Source organism: Monomorium pharaonis, chromosome 3, assembly GCF_013373865.1.
Source record: "Monomorium pharaonis isolate MP-MQ-018 chromosome 3, ASM1337386v2, whole genome shotgun sequence".
Lineage (NCBI taxonomy): Eukaryota > Metazoa > Arthropoda > Insecta > Hymenoptera > Formicidae > Monomorium > Monomorium pharaonis.
In genome coordinates, this window is record NC_050469.1 from 29,473,716 (window position 1) to 29,493,314 (window position 19,599).

Genomic DNA, 19,599 nt, shown 5'->3' on the forward strand with positions numbered 1-19,599 from the left:
TGATTGGTTAAAAAGTTTATCTAAAAGGAACAATTCTGAAGACTTTACGAACGCAGTGCTCCAATTAGTTCAAATTATGAGAACAAGTACACTCTACACTTGAAGAACTTATTTCTCACCATCCTGGGCTTCCCAAATCTTTTAAAATGATAAGTTTCGAACATGTTCGTTGATGTTCGTGCTATCAGTTTATGTGGCCTCAAGTTCATTGATTATGCTTTACGTACATGATTCAATTATTAGTATTGTATATTTTATTAAAGAATAAACCGTTATCCAAAAGTAATATTTTGCGGAGTAAATCGAGTACTGACTGTAAACTACATGAAACTTCTGAAAACTTGGCTGTGTAAATCAAAATTAAGTAGCCTAGTGTAACTTTCAAATAAGACGCGTTGTGAAATAAGGTATAAAACATACATATGGTATAATTATGAAATTTTTGATAAAACATCTTTATTTAAATATTCAGGTGTATGCACATTGCACTGAAGATCTGTTCAATTTTTTTTAAGATTGTATTCTTATCTGTGCATATATTATACACACGTTATTAACATGTTGCAGAAATTTTATTTGAAAAATTGAATCTCTGGAATGCAAGATGCTTGAGAAATATAGTCTACTTCGTCAAGATTTCCTCAGTATAGCTGAGCCTTGCGTTAACAATGATGTTCTAAATCAACTAAAACATAATTATGCACATGAGATTGATTCGAAACGTAAATTGAGTCAGATAAAGGATCTTAAAACGTTTATAAGAATACTAGAGAAACGGGATGTTATGAGTTACTGCAATATAGAGCCGTTATGGTTTATATCTAAGAAATATGTTAACAAGCCTGATTTAGACAGCAAGTTGCAAGATTATGAAAATTGGTTGGAAAAGAATGCTCCATTGTTATCTTTATATGATACATATCAAAGTGATAAAAGTGAGTATTTTTTAAATAAATATATTTTTTAAACATGTGTAACATTTATTGGAAAAGTAAAGGAACTAAATTTTTATGCATCCAGAATTTTTTTAGATAACATTAAAATTTATTTGAAAATTTTTAGACAGTTAAAAATAAGAATAATGTAAAGTAGAAATTAAAATTTTTGAAAATATGCATGCCTTTAGTTTACTGATACTCAGGCAACATAATTTTATTTATGAAAATATAAATTTAATAATCTATATCTTTTCACAATATTAGCATCAGAATGTACAGGCTCAGAATCCACATGCAATTCTATGTACAATTTATACCAATCATCGATAGGAGGAAGTTCAACTACACTGTCTAATTATAGTACAGAAACATTACATTGTAATCCTAAGCAAGAGCAATATAACAAAAAAAGAGAATTGTTACAAAATACAGGTATTTTAATTCTTAAGTTTTATTTTCTTTATATATATACATATATTTTTTTTTTCCAAGTGATACTACAAATCAAAGACAGATTGGGTCGATCTTGGCGAGATGTAGCTAGACATTTAGGTATTAGAGAATGTGAGATTGATGCTGCACAAAGCAAATATCCCTATGATTTAAAGGAGCAAAGCTATGAGGTAAGATTATACATTTTTAATTAAGATTTTAAATACATATGTGCATGTGTATATGCGGTATATGCTGGATATCTAAAATATAAGTTTTAATTGAAGTTGATTTAAATAAAATTTCTATTTTTAGATTTTGAAACTTTATATATCGCAATCCGACACGGAGCAATGGGCTATAAATTTATTACATGCTTTAGAAAAAGGAAGACGCAAAGATCTTAAAGAACTCGTAGAGAAAATAATATTTAAATATAATATATATTAACAATATTATTCTACGAAAATTTCTTCCATAGTTTTTTTTTACTCTCTCGATTTGTGCTTGTTAAGTAAATATGATAATAGAAAAATATAATAAAAGAAATTCAATAACTATAAGACAGATAATTCAAATTGTATAGAAATTATGTAAATATAGGTGATGTAAATAAAGGTATGAGCATATGCCGGTATTTTTGATATTCATAAGAAAATTTTGAATATAATTGTAGCTTGTGCCTCACTACTGTACAGAAGTATTACAAGAAGAATTACAGTAATATTACAAGAGAGATTACAAGGACTCGTCTGTTGAGAAAAGAAGTTGCACAAATTATATACCTAAGAATATAAATTTATCTTAATCGTACACATATTATCAGCCACAAAAAATACAGCAATTCGCATGCATCTCTCATAAATTATATTTGTAAGCTATGTATAAACAATATATTCCTTAAAGTAAATTTTTTATATTTTAATAACATCTATTTCAATATTTCAATTTTTTTTATTTAGTCTCTGCCGTTACTACCGGAAACATAACTACAACGACGATGTAATATGCTTTTTCAAAAAACAAAATTTTATTCTTTATTATTTCAACATAATGCAAAGTCCACACACAATTGTATTAATATCTTAACCCGCGATTTTTGACATTATAATGTATTTAAATGAACTCAGGGGTGATATCAAATTTAAAATGATGAAAATTAAAGTGTATAAGTATTTTTTGTTTGACTCCCAGCTTTGACCATGGTGTCTTTATGTATTTGATATCCCATAGTCGTTTTAGGCGTAATCCTTAATCTTTCCTTCAGTTTTCGGCTAAAATCACAAAATTTTATAAATAATAGTGTCAACTGAATTCCAATAATTAAGTTATTAATCAAACAGGCTTTATGTTCTAAAAACTGTAGCAATTTGTATAAGCATTTTTATATTTAATTAATGATAAAATCACAAAGTCACATTACACTGACAAGCTCAACAATTTAAAAGAATGTATACAAGAGCATCAAATAGTTTGATTACCCAATTTCCATAACACTATCCGCGCAATCCGCATTTGACGTCCAGACACCAAGCTTGTCCCCTTTTGTCCTGACATTAACTACAGCTCCACAAACGTCGTCGGAATACTCATTAAAGGCCTCCCCAATCATACAGAGGAGAATTTCTAACCAAAAATTATCTAGATCTGTGGCTCGTTGCTTCTTGTCTAGATTTATTAACCATCGTCCACCAGACTTGTTCTGATCATCCTCCCACATAGGCCGAATTCCTTGCTTAAACATGCTATAGTCACAACCTTGTCTCAACTCAGAAGCTGTCTTTATGTGGTTGTATAAGCTGCACATAACAAAAAAAATTTGCTGTAAATCATATTCTATGTAATTCATAGATTTTTCATACACTGAAGGAAAAAAAAGAGAAAGTTACCTCCAGAAATCTTCAGCTGTATCGAAGCTCGTTATCTCTCGCTGGCTCTCTTCCCATGATTTACTTCTATCGGGCTCATAATACCATAGAGTCCAGGTGTTTTGCAGCGGATGCTTGATTAAGTATTCGGGCGGAAACTCGCCGGGATTCGCTACCTCCGTGTTCTGCTTTCGATCGATTTCCTAAAAAGAGAGAAAGAGAGAGATGCTACGTCATCGGACAGACGAATCGCGCCATGGTCTAATTTTCCTCGACTCGACGGGTACGAGACGGCCTTGGTTGCGTGGCCGCGCTAACCTTTACGACGGATCGCGTGGACATCGCGTCTGGAGCCGGTCAAGTCTTATATCGCTTGTCGCGATGTACTTTCGGTGATTATTTATAGACCCGCAGAGGAAAAAGCGAACCGGGCAGCAACTTCGCCGAATGTAAAAACCTCGCGGCTTTAAGACACTTTCTATACTCGGTAACGTGGTGAAGGCGGAGGAGGAAGCGCGGGTGAGGGACGCGCGGAGAGAGGATACGGCAAGATATGGGAAAGCATCAAACGTCAAGGAATTGCCGTCGCACGTGGACCAGATGTAGTTTTCTACGCGCCCGTAGTCGACGTGCCCGCGCTACGTCACGATCCATCGCGCGCCTCGCTAAAATACCTCGATTTCCTCGGAAATACTCGTAGCCATGTCACCCCAATATGCACGCTCGCTGACGCTCGCACTGTGAAAGCCGCGAACTGCCAGGCTGCCAGCGGCTGCGTCCGCAGTGCCCCTGGCGGCGCTCTATGACTCTACCAACCCTCCTCTTTTTACCCGCCGACTCGCGTTGCGAGTTGCGAGACTCGCAACTCGCGAGAGTCGCGCGCAGTCGCGCGGAGTAGGTAGCTGGAGTAGTGGAGCCGCTGGAGGCAGCTTTCACGTTGTTCCCCGAATTCGTACTCTCTCTGCGATTCGGGTCATGCCTTTGATTTTCTCGCATTTTCACGACTATTTAATTGAAACCTAATTAAGGCTAATTGTTAATAAATTTATCTGTCGGATAAATATAAATTTATATTTATCTTTTTTTCCAATGAATAAACAATAAAGATAATATAGATACCTATTGGATAAAACCTCTTAGGCCGGATCTACAATAGATGTAGTAAAAGCCTTATGCCATAAGAAACTGACCAATTATAATTGAATGTGAGAATATAACGGCAATTCCTTGACGTTTGATCCTTTCCCATATATATTTTAATAAATTTTGGAGCAATCGGCTACTCGACGATGATTGATTCAGGGCCGGTTGTTCCAACTTCTTGATAAGTTTATCTATTAGATAAATATGTGTCTTTCCCACATAGCACATGATATTATACGAATATTATATACTCATACTGAAAGTACTGTAGTCGTACGTACCATTCCTAACATTCTGAGTATATTCGTATAACATCTTGATCAGTATATCATTTTTCATATGTTCTTAAGTTCATACTCAGAATGTACGAACAAACTACGATGCTTATACTGATTATCCGTATACTGTGATTATCCGTAATATATGAGAACATAAATAAGAACCTTGCGGTTATCTCATGTATAAAAATTTACATCGATCGCGCACTGATTCACACCCAAAGCACTATCATTACCTTATTCTCCCTTGTAACATTAGTCTTGTAAACATTAGTCCGAGCGTAAAACTGTCAACGTATATTCTGCAGAACATACTCAGTTTAAGCGCTATCTACGGCAGTGTCGGCGGTCCCCACAGTGTCCCCACCTGTTTTGTCTTTCCGACGAGTTTATGTTCGCGCTGGGTTACACGTACGATTTCGCAAGAGATTCTTTATCCAAGGTAATCTTTCCCTTATGTCACGCAATATTGATATTTATATTGAATACGTTACTACAAATACTTACAAAACTAAATTATGTAATATTTTTTTATATATGTAATGATTTTTCATAAAAATCTTGTTAATAAATTTGAGGTTATCTTGGTTGCTGCTGAGATCTCAGAAAGAACTTATACGATGAATAATATTGTCATTACCTACTAACAAATATTGATAACATAAATCGTAAGCGGTTAATGTTTGTGCATTAATGAACAAGAGGGCTGATGAAGCATGTCTTGCAAATTAATTATTTTTATATCTTCTAATTGAAGATGAGGTGAGGGAGGAGAGAGAGAAAAGGTTGCGAGCCACACTCCATCAGCTCTGTTGTTTATTAATGCACAAACATTAACCGCTTATGATTTATGTTATCAATATTTGTTAATCATGACAATATTATTCACCATATAAGTTCTTTCTGAGATCTCAGCGGCAACAAAGATAATCTCAAATTTATTAACAAGACTTATAAAAAATTATTACATATATCAAAAAATTATTACATAATTTAGTTTTATAAGTATTCTAACTGTACGTTATCAGAATTATGTTCTATTATTTGTAGGAAGCAGCCGAAGAACTGCCGAGGTCTTAAATTAGTTTTGTATCTGGATGATATAAAATTGGATAAAAATATTAAGGAAATATTTGATTTATTCAGCGTAATTTTCCTCCGATTTAACGTAATCTTCTGTATCTCAAGGTACGTCTAATACCACTGTTATTTTATATTTTATATGAATAAAATTTAAGCAAAATCGTATTGTGAAGCCCGTGGTTCTTTATTTATGTATGTCATTGTTCTAATATTGTCATGAGTATATTCAGATTAAGAGTTGTATGATAAATAGTAAAAGTAAAATTGTATAATTGTATTGGTCAATAGTTAAAATAATAAATTAATAAAAATAAAAAACTAAAGGAATACCAAATAAATATAAAAATAAAAAGTAAAAGAAATATGATAATTTCGTCAAATTGTTAAAATTGTATTAATGAAGAAAAAGTAAGTAAAAAATAATTTATACGTTAAGAGGTTTAAAAGGTGGAGTACTAAATTGAAATAAATAAGTACAATAGGACCAGATTTGTCAATAATTAAAAACTTTGTACAAATTAATTGCTAGGAAATAATTCTTACTTTATGACTTGTCAGTATTTCTACTTTCCACATGTTTATGTCTTTACGAATAACTGTCAACTGATGTGTGGTTGTTTAAATATTCGGGAAGGAGTCAAAGATAGGCATATAAACATTTTCTAAGTGTTCTGTATCATTGTGTATGTTGAGACCTATCTTTTGTTTTTTTTATATGCAACATTTTAGATGTTAATCTTTTGGTATAATTAGGTTCTTTATCTAAGATTCTGACCATGTTTCAATTGAAAAACTTATTTAGTTATATTAGTAAGATAATTTATCCTGTTGTTATAGTTCTGATGACATTGATAACATTACTGATCGTTAATATTTATGTGTAGACAAATTATTGATATCTTACGTACATATTGTATTTTAACAGAATAAAATGAATCGAAAAAGGCAAAGAAAAGACATTTCATGTATGTCGAAACGGCACTTGAACCGAATTACTAAACTAGAATCTGATTTAATTTGTGATGTTCTTTTCAATACAACTTCACATGAAAACTCACATATTAATATTCATGAAAAATTTACAAAAAGTACAGAAAATGTTTTTAGAATGAATTGTGATATTGAAATTGAGAACATTGGAAATACTAATAATGATACCGTGAATGAAAATATTAATAATGATAACGTGAATGACAATAATAATGCTTCTGTTGAAGACATAAATATTGAGATATGTAGACAATCAAATAACTATATTTTTGAATCAGAAGAGTCGGTTCTTTCTGAAAAATCGAGATTTAATCTATCTAATGATAGTGATGCAACAGATAATAGTTTTACGGATGATCTCGCAATGTGGGCTGTAAAATATCAAATTCCGCACACCGCTTTAAAAGCATTGTTACAAAGATTGAGAATGCATTCTTGCTTTTCAACGTTATCATTAGATGCAAGAACACTTTTAAAAACACCAAGAAAGCAAGAATTACGTATAGTACCACCTGGAAGCTACTATCATTTTGGTGTATTAAATTCCGTATCGAAGATATTGGCATCTGTAAAAGATAACATCGATTGTGTAAAAATCAGTGTTAATATTGATGGATTACCACTATCGAAGTCATCACTACAGCAATTTTGGCCTATATTAGGTTCGATTAATCCATATAATAACGTTTTTGTTATCGGGATTTATTACGGAAATGAAAAGCCAGCGAACGCCAATGATTTTTTGATGCAGTTTGTTGATGAGGTTACAGATATGTGTGAAAATGGCATTGATTTTAATAATCGTAACATACCGTGCAGACTTGAGACTCTAATTTGCGACACACCAGCAAAATCATTTGTCTTGTGTGTAAAGGGACATTCTGGATATTCAAGTTGCACAAAATGTGTAACAGAAGGAGAATATTTAGGAAATCGAATATGTTTCCCGCAAGTCGATGCACCACTGCGAACAGATGATGATTTTATTAAAAAAACAGATGATAATTATCACAAGCCAAATATGACATGTAGTTTGCTCAAAGTGCCTCATTTCAAGCCAGTCACGAATGTTCCCTTAGATTATATGCATCTGATATGCTTGGGAATTATGCGCAAATTAATATACTTATGGCTTGCAGGGGACCTAAAATACCGCCTGCAATCGAGAGCTGTTGAGATAATTTCTACAAATTTAGTGTCACAACTGAAACCTTATATACCTGTAGAATTTGCAAGGAAACCACGAAAGCTCGATTGTGTCAAATTATGGAAGGCTACGGAATATAGATTGATATTATTATATACAGGTCCATTAGCTTTTAAATCAGTATTAAAGAAGAATGTGTATATTAATTTTCTAATACTACATGTGATTGTCAGAATTTTATCATCACAAGAATTGAACGAATATGTAACCTATGCACACGAATTGATTCTTTTTTTTATTCAAACATATAAAAAACTATATGGAATTTATAACATGTCACATAACGTCCACAGTCTAGTACATCTTGTAGATGACGTAAAAAAATTTGGACCGATAGATAATTTCAGTGCATTTAAATTTGAAAACTATATGCAAATATTAAAGAAGTATATTAGAAAGTCAGACAAACCTTTACAGCAAGTAGTACGAAGATATATTGAACAAGATATTAATTCAGATTTATCACTGTCATCGATCATTTCATCGGAATCTGTTCTCAGACATCCAAAGTTAATAAAGTTGCATTTTGACGGTCCACTAATAGACAACACTAGCAATCCGCAATATAAAATTGTGAAATATAACGGCATAACGTTAAAAGCTGGGTCACTGGCAGATAATTGTTGTGGCTTAAAATGTGGTGCTATTGTATGTATACAAAATATTGCATATTGCACAAAACGAAATATTCCAGTGATCATAGGTCACGAATTTTTGGAAAAAAAAGAAGCATATGATATTCCTTGTCCATCTTCATTACTTGGAATTTATGTCGTGCACTCGTGCTCGATTTTAAAATCGTGGCCGTTACAACATGTCATTAGAAAATATGTGAAACTACCTTGCGGAGATGAAAAATTTGCTGCTTTTCCATTAATGCATACCGCTATATAATTTGTATATTTATTGGAACAGAATGACTGACAAGACATATTACGCGGTCGTAGAGTTTGAGGATGGACTTCAAGTTGTCCCTAATAATTGGTTGAGTATAGATCTGCAAAGTGCCGTTTGGCCAAATTTTACCAATAATAAGATGTATGACAAAGCGGTGAAATTAATGAAGGATCCGGAACCAACCTGGACGAGGCATCTGATTAAAAAAATATATGGAACATATTGTAAGCAATGTTATATTATATTGTTGTGTGTACTTTTATTTTGGTGCATGCACTTGTTGATGTTATCAATGTATGTTTTTAAATAATATCAAAACAAAACATTTCATAATATAACTTTGTTGCAGTTCAGTATGCAGTAGCGATGAAAAAATTGAAGGATGCAGAGGAAACATCCGATTTAAATTCCGGCACTGAGAGAGAGGAGTACAGGAAGAAGTCAAGAAAACTCCGAGCTGCAAAAGTAGCAGACTCATCAAGTAGCAACGATGATCAGTCAGATGCAAGTTTTCTTTCTGATATTCCAACAATTCCGACGACCGCAACACATGTGCCGAAAAAAATTAAAATAGCAAGTTCTACATCAGCTCAGCAAAATTCTGCACCTAAGTGCTTGGGAAAAATTAAGAAACAAGATGATTGCTGTAAGTATATATTTTGTGGAAGAAAATTTTGTTTAAGAGATTCACACAACAGCAAAATAAACAAAATATACATTACATTTCTCAGGTAATACTTGCAATCATACCTGTATACGCACACATACTTACACATGCATCCTCTTTTATATGTACAGCTTCCTATGTATTGTACAAATAAGTAATTTTTTGCACATACATTTATGGAAAATTTAAATTAAGTTCTCACAAATTAAGTAAATTTTGTTAATAAAAAAGTTAATAAATTAGTTATAAGTAAATCTATTTAAGTCTAAGTAAATATATATTAAATTTTATTCTTAATCTCTCAGTACAATTTCATGATATTAGAATCTAAAATATAATGTGAAAAGATATATAATATTTAAAAAAGGTTCAAAATTAAAATAAAATATAAATATTGAAATTTAGCATCAGAGATAACACAGTGTTATATAACGTATTATTTGTGACTTATTTTATATTAAGCAATCAATAAACACAAATAATTCATTATATTAACACAGTGTCAAGTTTTATTTTATAACAGATTTATTGATATAGATGTATGAATAATATAAATAAATAGAAAAACACATTGAATTTTTTTGTTTTAGCATTACAAAAGCATACAAATGTGAAAGTCTTTGATGGCTATTTAGATTGTATGACAGCTGTGATTGACTGCAATTCTAATTTAGGTATGTATATATACTTTGAACAAATTGTTTTCCGTTTTTTTTCAATATAAAAATCATAAATAAGATACAAATGAAAGACCAATATTCATAGTCGGATCTTATTTCAAGATCGTCTTAAATAATGTATTAGGATGCTAATATCGCTCTGTGCTTAGTTGATGACATTTTAAGACAGTACTTAAGACGGTCTTAAATATAAGAATTGACTATAAATAGATACATATATGTTCAATCATTTTTTTTTAATTACATTGTTTTATTACTTGAAGTCCCACGGTATAAATAATTATAGTAGAGATTCAAAAGGTAATATGCAAGTAATATCTATTTTACTTGCAATTTTATAATTATTCATTATTTTATACGTTGTACACTTATAATTTTTGTATTCTGAAGCACGTAATGTTTATCTTTAATGTTTAAAAAATAGTTTTAACTTGTTAGTTTTGTAAAAATAATTTTTATTTTATTTGAAAATATTTTTTGATAAATGTTGAATATATTCCAAATCACTGTTACAAAGGTATTGAAATAGTAATGGTAACATGTCATACTTTCAGATCAACATGATACAAATTTATACCATGATTTTTCTAACGTTGGTAACAACGATAATATTGAAACGTCGAACAATGACTGGATTGATAATGAAAGTTAGTATGCAAATTATTTTAATTACGTTTTAGATTATGGTTATTTAATAAGTAAATTACTAAATGGAAATGTTATATGGTGTTTAATGTTAATTTTTGTAAAGTTGGTTGCATTATTTTATTTCCATATTTCTAACATAAACATTTCAAAGTTGTCAATTATAAAATATTTATTATTATTTGTAATATTGTATTAGAAAATATTATGCTAAATTTTTTTTACTTTTAGGTTTACATTCTAGATTTCAACCCAACTTTAATGAGAATAATACAGATATTACGAATAGTCAACGTGAGTCTATTGTAAACAAGACATATACAAAAGTATCACAGTCGTATGATGAACAGAGTGAGTATGCAAGTAATACTTTTTGTATTTATTTAGAATTATTTGTTACGTATTAAATACTTATAACAATCTTCAAAACAATATAGCGATATTTTTCTTTTTTATTTTAATTTTTAACGTATTTATAATATTTTTTAACTTATATTTCATACATAAATATGAATATAAATTTTGGTTTTATAGAAAATTTTCAACGTTTTGTTGTGGGAAAAATAATAAATTTGGAAATAGCAATGAATGACGTAAAACGAAATGTAAAGCTCATTTTAGAAAAATTGTCACTTGATGTCACTAAAGAAAAAGAAAATATTGATACTTTAAAAGATTTTCCATTGAAAGAGCAAAAGGACTTGGATACTGTAGAATTGAAACTACAAAATAATTCAGATTATCGAGACGAAATGGTATGTTAAATGTTTGTATTTTAAAGAAGTATTTTTTAAGAAAAAAAGAATATTGTTTAGAATCTGACAAACAATTAAATTCCGAACAGTTGTACTTAAAAATTTTAAATAGTAATTTTGTAAAAGAATTAATTTTTTACAAATGTGTATTAACTAATATATTAATAATGAAATGTAAAGAATCTAGTAAATTTTGCAAAATTGATACTGTTTTAATTTTAAGATTGTGTATACAAAACTAGCTGTTTAAAAATTTGAACAATTTTATTTTTATAATTATGTTACATATATTATTTGTATAATTTTTAATAATGCAAATTTAAATGCATTTTAGATTAAACAATTGGCACGTGTAAGAAGTGGATGTATGCGAACTTCATGTATACGACTAATGAGATTAATATTTTCAAATGAAATTGCTATAAAATATAGTTGGGTAGGAGCAAAGAAAAAACTTAATTTTTCGACGTTGAATTTGTGTAAAGTTATTATTAGTAAGTAAAATATTTAAAAGCAATATTTTTTTATTAAGAAATGTTAAATGTTATATATTTTGAAAAATACTTTTGTAGCATTATAAATATCCATTGCATTTCTTTCTTTCTAAAAAAGGATCTTTCTAAAAAAGGATATGTCACATTTCTTGAAATTATTGTTGTTACTTTTCCGTAATGCTGATTGGTTTTCTCGTTGCGCTAACTTCGTAAGCGGCTGTCATTGCGGAGTTAGCAAATGACAATGTGTTGCAGAAGGTTATTAATGTAATTTATAAAAATTTAAATAGCGCATTTGAAGCGCACGTCTGTGGTGTCTAGTATTTATAAAATGAAACATGTTTACAAATAATTTGCAACTTTTTTGTGTATATTTCTAACAAATCATATATATATATAGATACATATATATATATATACATATATATATATATGCGGTGATAAAAAAATGTTTATATGCATTTATAAAAAATAAAAATTTATTTAAAAATAATAAAAAATTAAAATGTTTTTTTCCAGATGTTATACGAAAGTCGCATGCTGATGCAACAGATGATGAAATTTCAGCACCAATTAAAATTTGGTTAGCCCATGCAAAAGAACGTATGGGAAGACAAAACCACAATAATCATGAGCACCAAGATGAAAACCAAGATTAATATATAATTGATCAATACTGTAAAAATCAAATAATGCTATTCCTTTGTGAATCACTACGCGAACGTGAATGACTCGTTAAGGCAGTCATGGAAGCGGCAGAAACCCGTGCGGAACTACTCGTCTTACACGGACTTCGAACTGGAAAGCAGTGCAGTAGTCAGTCTAAACAGCGATCAGATCATCATGAATAACATAGCCAGATCGAGAGCGCCGCTGTTAGGTTTCTCGTCATTCGTATAATTAAACGAATTATCAATCTCTCTCCGAGATCAGAGAAACCTTTTTTATTCGTATATTAATATCAAAATTATCACAGTTGCTTCGTTTTAAGTGAAGTTTTTTTATACATATATAGAGCGAAAGACTTACGTCAAGAACACGTGTTTTGTACGTGCCGACGGCATAGACTTATGACAAACTAGGAAGCTTGAGGCATTTTTGTATTGTGATATATTGTGATATATATATATATATATATATATTATTTATAATTTTCGATTAGACAGTGATATTAGACATTTAATAGACTTTTGTACTTTCTCAGATTAGTTTAAGAATTAAACAGCTAGTATACGGATCTCGTACGAACGTTTTGCAAATTTCGTGCCTGTGGAACAGAGATAGATTTATTGCATTCGCGTTTTGTGATATACAGTAAAAGCTTCATATTCCTGAGACTTACATTTTTACTGAATTGTTAAATTTTACAAATGTAAAATAATTTACATAAACAATTTTTCACACGCATACACATCTGTATGTATGTATTTTTTAATTTGATTTAATTTAAAATAAGAATTACTTTTCAAAAAAATGTTATTTTTTTATTTTCATTGTTATAAGCAGATTAATTTTAAACCTGCAAATAACAAATACGCGCAAATATGGAGCTTCTATTGTACGTAGATATATCATAGCTACTGAGATACAGTATTTATGTCTTCTTAAACATTATCGTTTTATTAATGGATCTTTAAAGTCAAAAATCGGAGTTACGGCGATTGCATATATCAAATTTTTTTGTTAACTATGCGGATAACAGAACTTGATTAAAAATTGAGGAAAGATAGGATAAAAAGAAGCCTAATCTAGTTATAAAGTAAGACTATTACCGATTTGTATTTCATAAGATTCCATTTTACGCTCGCGCACTATAAGTATTTAGATATAATTTTATTACTTAAAAGAACAAGTTTTGGTTGGTTGGTTGGTTGTTTGTAATGTTGTTGATTGTACGTAATATTTTGTAATATGATTGGTTGCAATATTGTTTTGTTTTGTAGAAAATGAAATAATAAATTTATTTCGAAGTTGCATAAAAAAAATTCTTTTTTAATAAAATTCCACGGATACGCCTACCTAACCTATAAATCTGATCCGATGTGAGCGCGCGCGCATAGGCGTGTAAATGTATGCGTGCATATACATGATCGACCGTTCCCTGACGATTCCCATACTATACAGATACTGCGGGATATTCGCAGGTACGTACTATGCCGTAGGAGAAGCGAGACATAGGAAGATACTTAGTTTGTACTGTAGTATATCTCAGTACGTATCTCGATTGTTCCCAGTATCTACGCAATCTACTGTTCCGATATCCTGCGGAACGTTCTCAGAATCTACGTGTGCTATGTGGGTTATTTATTATTTAGAAAAAAAAGAAGATAGACACATGCTTATCTGACAGGTAAGTTTACCAAGAAGTTGGAACAAAACCGGCCCTCAGTTAACAAAATTGTTTACAGTAAAATTTCAAATCCTTAGGGCCGATTTCATCAACTCCGATTACCTTAACCGGCCGGTTATTCCATTGGAATTGACCAATTGTATTTGTCATTAAGCAAAATTAACAAATGCGATTGGTCAATTCCAATGGAATAACCGACCGGTTAAGGTAACCGGAGTTGGTGAATGAAATCGGCCCTTAGTTTATAATAAAGATTTCAGCTATAAGAAATTAAATCACAATTGAGTATTCTTATAAAAATCGACAGTAATTAATCAATTTCTTATAATTTAAAGCTTATTACACCTATTCTAGATCCGATCTAAGGCCAATTGACCAATTACAGTCGAATGTGAGAATAATAACGAACTATGATTGGTTATTTTGTTACGGCTTAAAGCTTATACTACACCATACTACACTCATTATAGATCCGATCTTACATATTTTTCTGACTTTTTTCTCTTGAATGAGGAAATTAAGAAAATTAAAAGGAATTTAAAAAATTTGGCAAGCTAGAGAAAACAAGCATTTGATTATACGTCTGTTCGCATTATCATTTCAGTTTGACGTTGTGCGGCCTTGAAACACAAAAAAATAGAAGGAAAGAACGAAAAACAGAGAATAGGGACATCCAGTGTCTCGCAAACACGGACAATGCGATTCGCTTGCGTATTCATATGTAGATAATAATCGAATTATGTAATTTCCTGTCGTCAAAATGTCAGGGTCTTGTCAAGATCATTCTCGTTTATTTTGTATCTCTGTATAAAAATGTGCGGTGCGCGCGCATAGAAAAGGGAAGAAGTTGGAACCCCTGGCGTCCTCTCCTCCCCCGGCCCCGTGATTACACTTGTCATGGTTTGTCACAAGCGTGCTTGCGCTACGATGTGTTTACATTGTAAATCACGATACGCTGCTATGTTGTAAAGGGACGAGTCAACCCAGAGTTCGACAATATGAAACGTGCGGTAATACTCGAACCATGTTTTCCTCGCCGTTTCTTTCAAGCGCAACAGTCACAGTGAAACACACGTCATGCTGTCTTCTCTTTTTTTTTACCTCGCGTGATTCTCTAGGTTATTCTAGGTTAATTCGTCTAGGCTAAACAATTTTGCGCGCGTGATTGCACCGACATAGTTACACGACGAGATGAATACCGCTCGTACGAGAAAGCGGCCGATCGTGCACATTGTAAAATCGGCGAGTCACGAGGCGCCCGCTCCGTTTTAATTCATAAATTTCTTGACTCTCTTCAGGTGACCGAGGAAAAGAATGACACGAAACGGAGCTTCGTCAAGCATGACGCGTCTACCATCAATGCCTTCGGATATGACGCCTCCTCGTATGTCAGTTACGCGCCTTCGTCGTCGTCCTCGTCGTTGGTATCCACGACGCCATCCATCGCCCAGCCCTTACCTGGACAACCACCTCTGCCTCCCATGCCACCGCCTCCCAGCGGAGTGCCGCCTCCGCCGCACCACGTATTCGGACCAGTGCCTTCCCAAGTGGCTCCTATTCAGGCATGGACGCATCCCCCATGGCAATGGATAGCGTCACAGGCTGCATCTCTACCACCGCCTCCAACTCCACGTGAGATTACCAATACGATTACACGAGAGATGCCGCTGAGGGGTGCCTACATGCGTCACGAGAGGTTTGCGCATAATAGAAGTAACGTGTATATCCAGAGAAACAATTTTCATCGTAAGAATAAAAGACCCATGCGCTTTGGACAACCACCGCAGAGTCAGTTTGATCAGAACACGTATTTCGGTACTACGTTGACTGGCAATCTCGGACTGGAATGGCAGAGAAATAATTACACCGCGGCGGCGAACGACGCTATGATAAACCACATGACCGTTCCTCTATCTTCCCATTCCATACCTTCCATTCCATCGGGAATCGTGAGTGGCAGACATGGCGAGGACACAGAAGATCAGGATATAAAAATTGTACTAATCAATATATTTTTGGTAATCTATATGTTTGTCATGAAGATAGCTAATTAGCAATTAAATTCTTTTCAGGAAAAGGTAGTGAAGAAAAATAAACAGAGGAAGCCAATGTCTCAAAGCTATCCCAGTAAACCATGGAACAGGGAGGACGCAGAGAGAGCCCTGATGACTGAGAATGAATATAATATGAAGAATAAAGTGAACTCGCAGAGTTTAATAATTAAGTTTCCTGATCCAGATTTAAATAAGGATATCGTCAGATTGTTTCATCCTGGTATACGAAATATACATTTTCAAAATCCCAGCGGTCCGAGGTACTGTTTCATTCAGATGGCAAAGAGTGTCAATATCGACGGAGCTATAAAAGAACTGGAGAAAATCAAGTTTGGTACGGGATACCTGAAAGTCGAGAAAAAGGCGGTGAGAAACGAGGATGTCCGGAATACGAAGCCCGAAGACATAAACCCGTACAATTTGTATATAGGAAATTTGCCGACGTTCGTTAAGGCAAACGAGATAAAAAGCAAATTCCCGAAAGCACGGGTAGATGTATCGAGAGCGCGAAAGCTAAAGAACACGCAGTGAGTTGTACATGCCTTGGAAATATTTATATAATCGATATAAAGAGATAATATGGTAAAAATACCGATAGGGAGAGGGAGGAGGGAGCAAACTATGTTCTTCTACATTGATATACGTATATCTTCAACTTTTTTGTCGATAACTTTTTAATAAAGAATAATGACAGATGAAACTTGAGATGTCATTCATGATCTTGATAATATATACAAGGACAAGATCATTGGAATGGACTTTCTCATTGATATATTTACCGATAATATTTTAAATATATTTTATAATGCGTATATTTATATTTTAATACTTTATAACTTTTTAAATTCTATTTGTACTAATATGATTTTAATATTTTGTTACAGATTTGCTTTTATGAGATATAATAGTGTAGACGACGCGATAGCGGATTACAAAAAGGCATATGGTTTGATGTGGGACACAAGGAGTATTATTGTTAAATTTAGACGGAAGGAAGGTAATGCTTATCTTCCCGAAGAACTCAAACCTGACGTTAAGAAAGTTAAAGAGGAGCCAGATAATGCCGCACAAGTAGAAAAAGAACAGAATCATGTTGAACTGAAACCTAATGTTAATAAGTCGAAAGAGGAAGAAAGTAGCAGTAGTCAAACGAAAGACAATAAGATAAATCACGAGGGTAAATCGTCAGGAAATGAAGATAATGCAGAAACGCGATTACAAGATACTTCCAGTACAACACAAAATAAGTCGGTTTCGCAAGTTCACGAACACACTAACTCTCATTCCACTTTGTTGCCAACTTCAATCACGTCAGCTAAGATGATACAAGAGCAACAACAATCTTGGGTAGATAAAATCAGTATTAAGTTACGTAAAGTATCGCATACAAATAATCAATTCTTATTGTACTGGAAAACGATACATGTTTTACTGTACATGTTTTAATGTATTAGACCTATTTGCATATTAATATAGATTAACTTGGTTTAAATTTATTTTTTGTCTCTTTCTAATTCTAAGAATTAAAGAGAAAAGGAGTAAATTAAACCAGGATTAAAGTTGATCTACATTGATGAAAACAGATCTTAGATCTTTAATGATGGATTATGAAATCATGTGATTTATACATTACGAGCGTCCTGAAGAATTAATAATGCTTCTATTTGTTACGTGTAAATGTCACAGACCGACATACCTTCAACATCGGAAGATCCATCGTGTCCAGCGCAGAATAGTGCTGTCGAAGAAACAATAATTACACAAATCAAAGAAGAACCCATAGATTACGATGATGAAATGGACACGTGTAATATGCAGTCAGATGACGATGACGATGACGATGATGACGACGATGACGACGACGATGACGACGACGACGACGACGACGATGACGATGTCGAGGAACCGGATGATACTGACGATGATGAGGATAATAATGAAGATTCCGAAGAAGACGATGAAGATGAAGATAATGATGGAAATATAGCGACAAAACAATTGAAAACAGTACGAAATAACAAAGAAGAACCAACAGATGTAAGTGTAGCATACAATTAGTCATTAATTATAGATTATTACTAAATACAATGTATTTAATTACATTAGATATAATATAATAATTGATTATAATTTAATTTTTCGATAACATTTTATTGTTGAAGGTCGTTTGCGTCTTCTATGATTATAAACATCTCGTATCTCTCTTATTTCAGCATCTTGACCAAATGTTCAGCGACTTGGAGAATATGACGAGCGATATTGGTTTCTTGAAACATTGAATGATTTACCGTTTCAATACGCATCATCATATGCTAATCGAGGTTTTTTTGTGATGTAATATATATGTAAGATATTTAGAGTCAGAAGATTCCTATCGCGCGCGCGCGCGCGATTGTCGGTTAGGGACTCATTTCGATAAAACAGAACTTAAGGTTCTAATCGGTTGGGACTTATAAGCGGAATAGAAATAAGAGCGATTAGAGTCGTATGGTCTAGCGATGACAGAGCTATCCTGTGGCGGGATCCCGAGTTCAAATCTACCTAACGCTCCTTTAAATTTTTCCATCATTTACATATAGAGATGTGTGAATCAAGGTTTGTTGTCGTCGCCAAAATTAAATCTAATTAAATTTAATTATTGAATCATAACTTTTAATTAATTATTATTATTAGGTTGAAATTTTATATATTAATATTAAAAAGATGTTTATGTAAAAAAAAATAATGATATACCAAGGCATAGGATTCCTATTTGAATTTAAGAATACGAAGAATTCGAATATGAGTCATACATATCGAAAGTCTTGTAAAATCATGAGATTATTTGACAGGATTTTATATCATATATCAGTGTTATTTTTTTACCTCATAATCTTGTTTAAATGGTTCATACATCTCTAATGTAATTCCACATGTAACATATAAATCAATAGCTGCGTAATATAAAACAAGACTGCATGTGTTTAAAATACTGTAATGTAAGTGATTATAGAACCATATTTAAGCATTTTATAATTATTTTTACCAATGAATTTCAATGAATACCATTAAACCATACCATGCTTATGTAAGCTCTATTGTACTATTAAAGTTATTATTTTGTCTATTTTTCGTGATA

At 32.2% G+C, this 19,599-nt stretch overlaps 4 protein-coding genes across 7 annotated transcripts; 3 read left to right on the forward strand and 1 right to left on the reverse strand.

The window, feature by feature from the left end:
• Positions 1–138: 138 nt before the first annotated feature.
• LOC105838903 (fas-associated death domain protein) lies at positions 139–1,999 on the forward strand. Its single transcript, XM_012684830.3, has 5 exons — positions 139–407; positions 568–935; positions 1,203–1,370; positions 1,431–1,561; positions 1,686–1,999. The coding sequence occupies exons 2-5, from the start codon at positions 605–607 to the stop codon at positions 1,818–1,820; spliced, it is 765 nt and encodes a 254-aa protein (XP_012540284.1). The 5' UTR covers positions 139–407; positions 568–604; the 3' UTR covers positions 1,821–1,999.
• Positions 2,000–2,007: 8 nt separating this feature from the next.
• LOC105838904 (eukaryotic translation initiation factor 4E) lies at positions 2,008–4,067 on the reverse strand. Of its 2 annotated transcripts, none has more exons than XM_012684831.3 (4): positions 3,913–4,067; positions 3,260–3,441; positions 2,852–3,169; positions 2,008–2,644 (listed from the first exon to the last, which is right to left on the reverse strand). In XM_012684831.3, exons 1-4 carry the CDS (start codon positions 3,940–3,942, stop codon positions 2,530–2,532), a joined length of 645 nt encoding a protein of 214 aa, XP_012540285.1. In that variant the 5' UTR covers positions 3,943–4,067; the 3' UTR covers positions 2,008–2,529. The 2 variants fall into 2 exon arrangements, with proteins under 2 accessions (XP_012540285.1, XP_036139935.1); XM_036284042.1 differs by lacking the exon at positions 3,913–4,067 and adding an exon at positions 3,557–3,862.
• Positions 4,068–4,612: 545 nt separating this feature from the next.
• LOC118644739 lies at positions 4,613–14,062 on the forward strand. 3 transcript variants are annotated; one of them, XM_036284039.1, is made up of 10 exons: positions 4,613–5,101; positions 5,710–5,847; positions 8,855–9,060; positions 9,186–9,482; positions 10,094–10,177; positions 10,738–10,830; positions 11,060–11,179; positions 11,363–11,583; positions 11,918–12,077; positions 12,597–14,062. In XM_036284039.1, the coding sequence occupies exons 1-10, from the start codon at positions 4,839–4,841 to the stop codon at positions 12,734–12,736; spliced, it is 1,722 nt and encodes a 573-aa protein (XP_036139932.1). In that variant the 5' UTR covers positions 4,613–4,838; the 3' UTR covers positions 12,737–14,062. The 3 variants fall into 3 exon arrangements, with proteins under 3 accessions (XP_036139932.1, XP_036139933.1, XP_036139931.1); XM_036284040.1 differs by lacking the exon at positions 11,918–12,077 and having other exon boundaries at positions 4,614–5,101; XM_036284038.1 differs by lacking the exons at positions 4,613–5,101; positions 9,186–9,482; positions 10,094–10,177; ... (3 more) ...; positions 11,918–12,077; positions 12,597–14,062 and having other exon boundaries at positions 6,668–8,978.
• A 1,146-nt stretch (positions 14,063–15,208) lies between these two features.
• On the forward strand, positions 15,209–19,587 carry LOC105838900 (MATH and LRR domain-containing protein PFE0570w). Its single transcript, XM_012684826.3, has 6 exons — positions 15,209–15,437; positions 15,726–16,424; positions 16,500–17,008; positions 17,366–17,828; positions 18,168–18,518; positions 18,695–19,587. The coding sequence occupies exons 1-6, from the start codon at positions 15,426–15,428 to the stop codon at positions 18,758–18,760; spliced, it is 2,100 nt and encodes a 699-aa protein (XP_012540280.2). The 5' UTR covers positions 15,209–15,425; the 3' UTR covers positions 18,761–19,587.
• The last annotated feature ends 12 nt before the right edge of the window (positions 19,588–19,599 follow it).

Excerpts from the sequence above, each read along its gene's own strand:
- LOC105838903 (XM_012684830.3), top strand. The coding sequence starts at position 605 with ATGCTTGAGAAATATAGTCTACTTCGTCAAGATTTCCTCAGTATAGCT. Across the intron at positions 936-1,202 it reads TACATATCAAAGTGATAAAA|CATCAGAATGTACAGGCTCA; the intron begins GTGAGTATTTTT and ends TCACAATATTAG. Across the intron at positions 1,562-1,685 it reads TAAAGGAGCAAAGCTATGAG|ATTTTGAAACTTTATATATC; the intron begins GTAAGATTATAC and ends TTCTATTTTTAG.
- LOC105838904 (XM_012684831.3), bottom strand. The coding sequence starts at position 3,942 with ATGGCTACGAGTATTTCCGAGGAAATCGAG. Across the intron at positions 3,442-3,912 it reads GTATTTCCGAGGAAATCGAG|GAAATCGATCGAAAGCAGAA; the intron begins GTATTTTAGCGA and ends CTCTCTTTTTAG. Across the intron at positions 2,645-2,851 it reads GATAGTGTTATGGAAATTGG|CCGAAAACTGAAGGAAAGAT; the intron begins GTAATCAAACTA and ends TTGTGATTTTAG.
- LOC118644739 (XM_036284038.1), top strand. The coding sequence starts at position 6,674 with ATGAATCGAAAAAGGCAAAGAAAAGACATTTCATGTATGTCGAAACGG.
- LOC105838900 (XM_012684826.3), top strand. Across the intron at positions 16,425-16,499 it reads AAGATCAGGATATAAAAATT|GAAAAGGTAGTGAAGAAAAA; the intron begins GTACTAATCAAT and ends AATTCTTTTCAG. Across the intron at positions 17,829-18,167 it reads AAGAGCAACAACAATCTTGG|ACCGACATACCTTCAACATC; the intron begins GTAGATAAAATC and ends TAAATGTCACAG.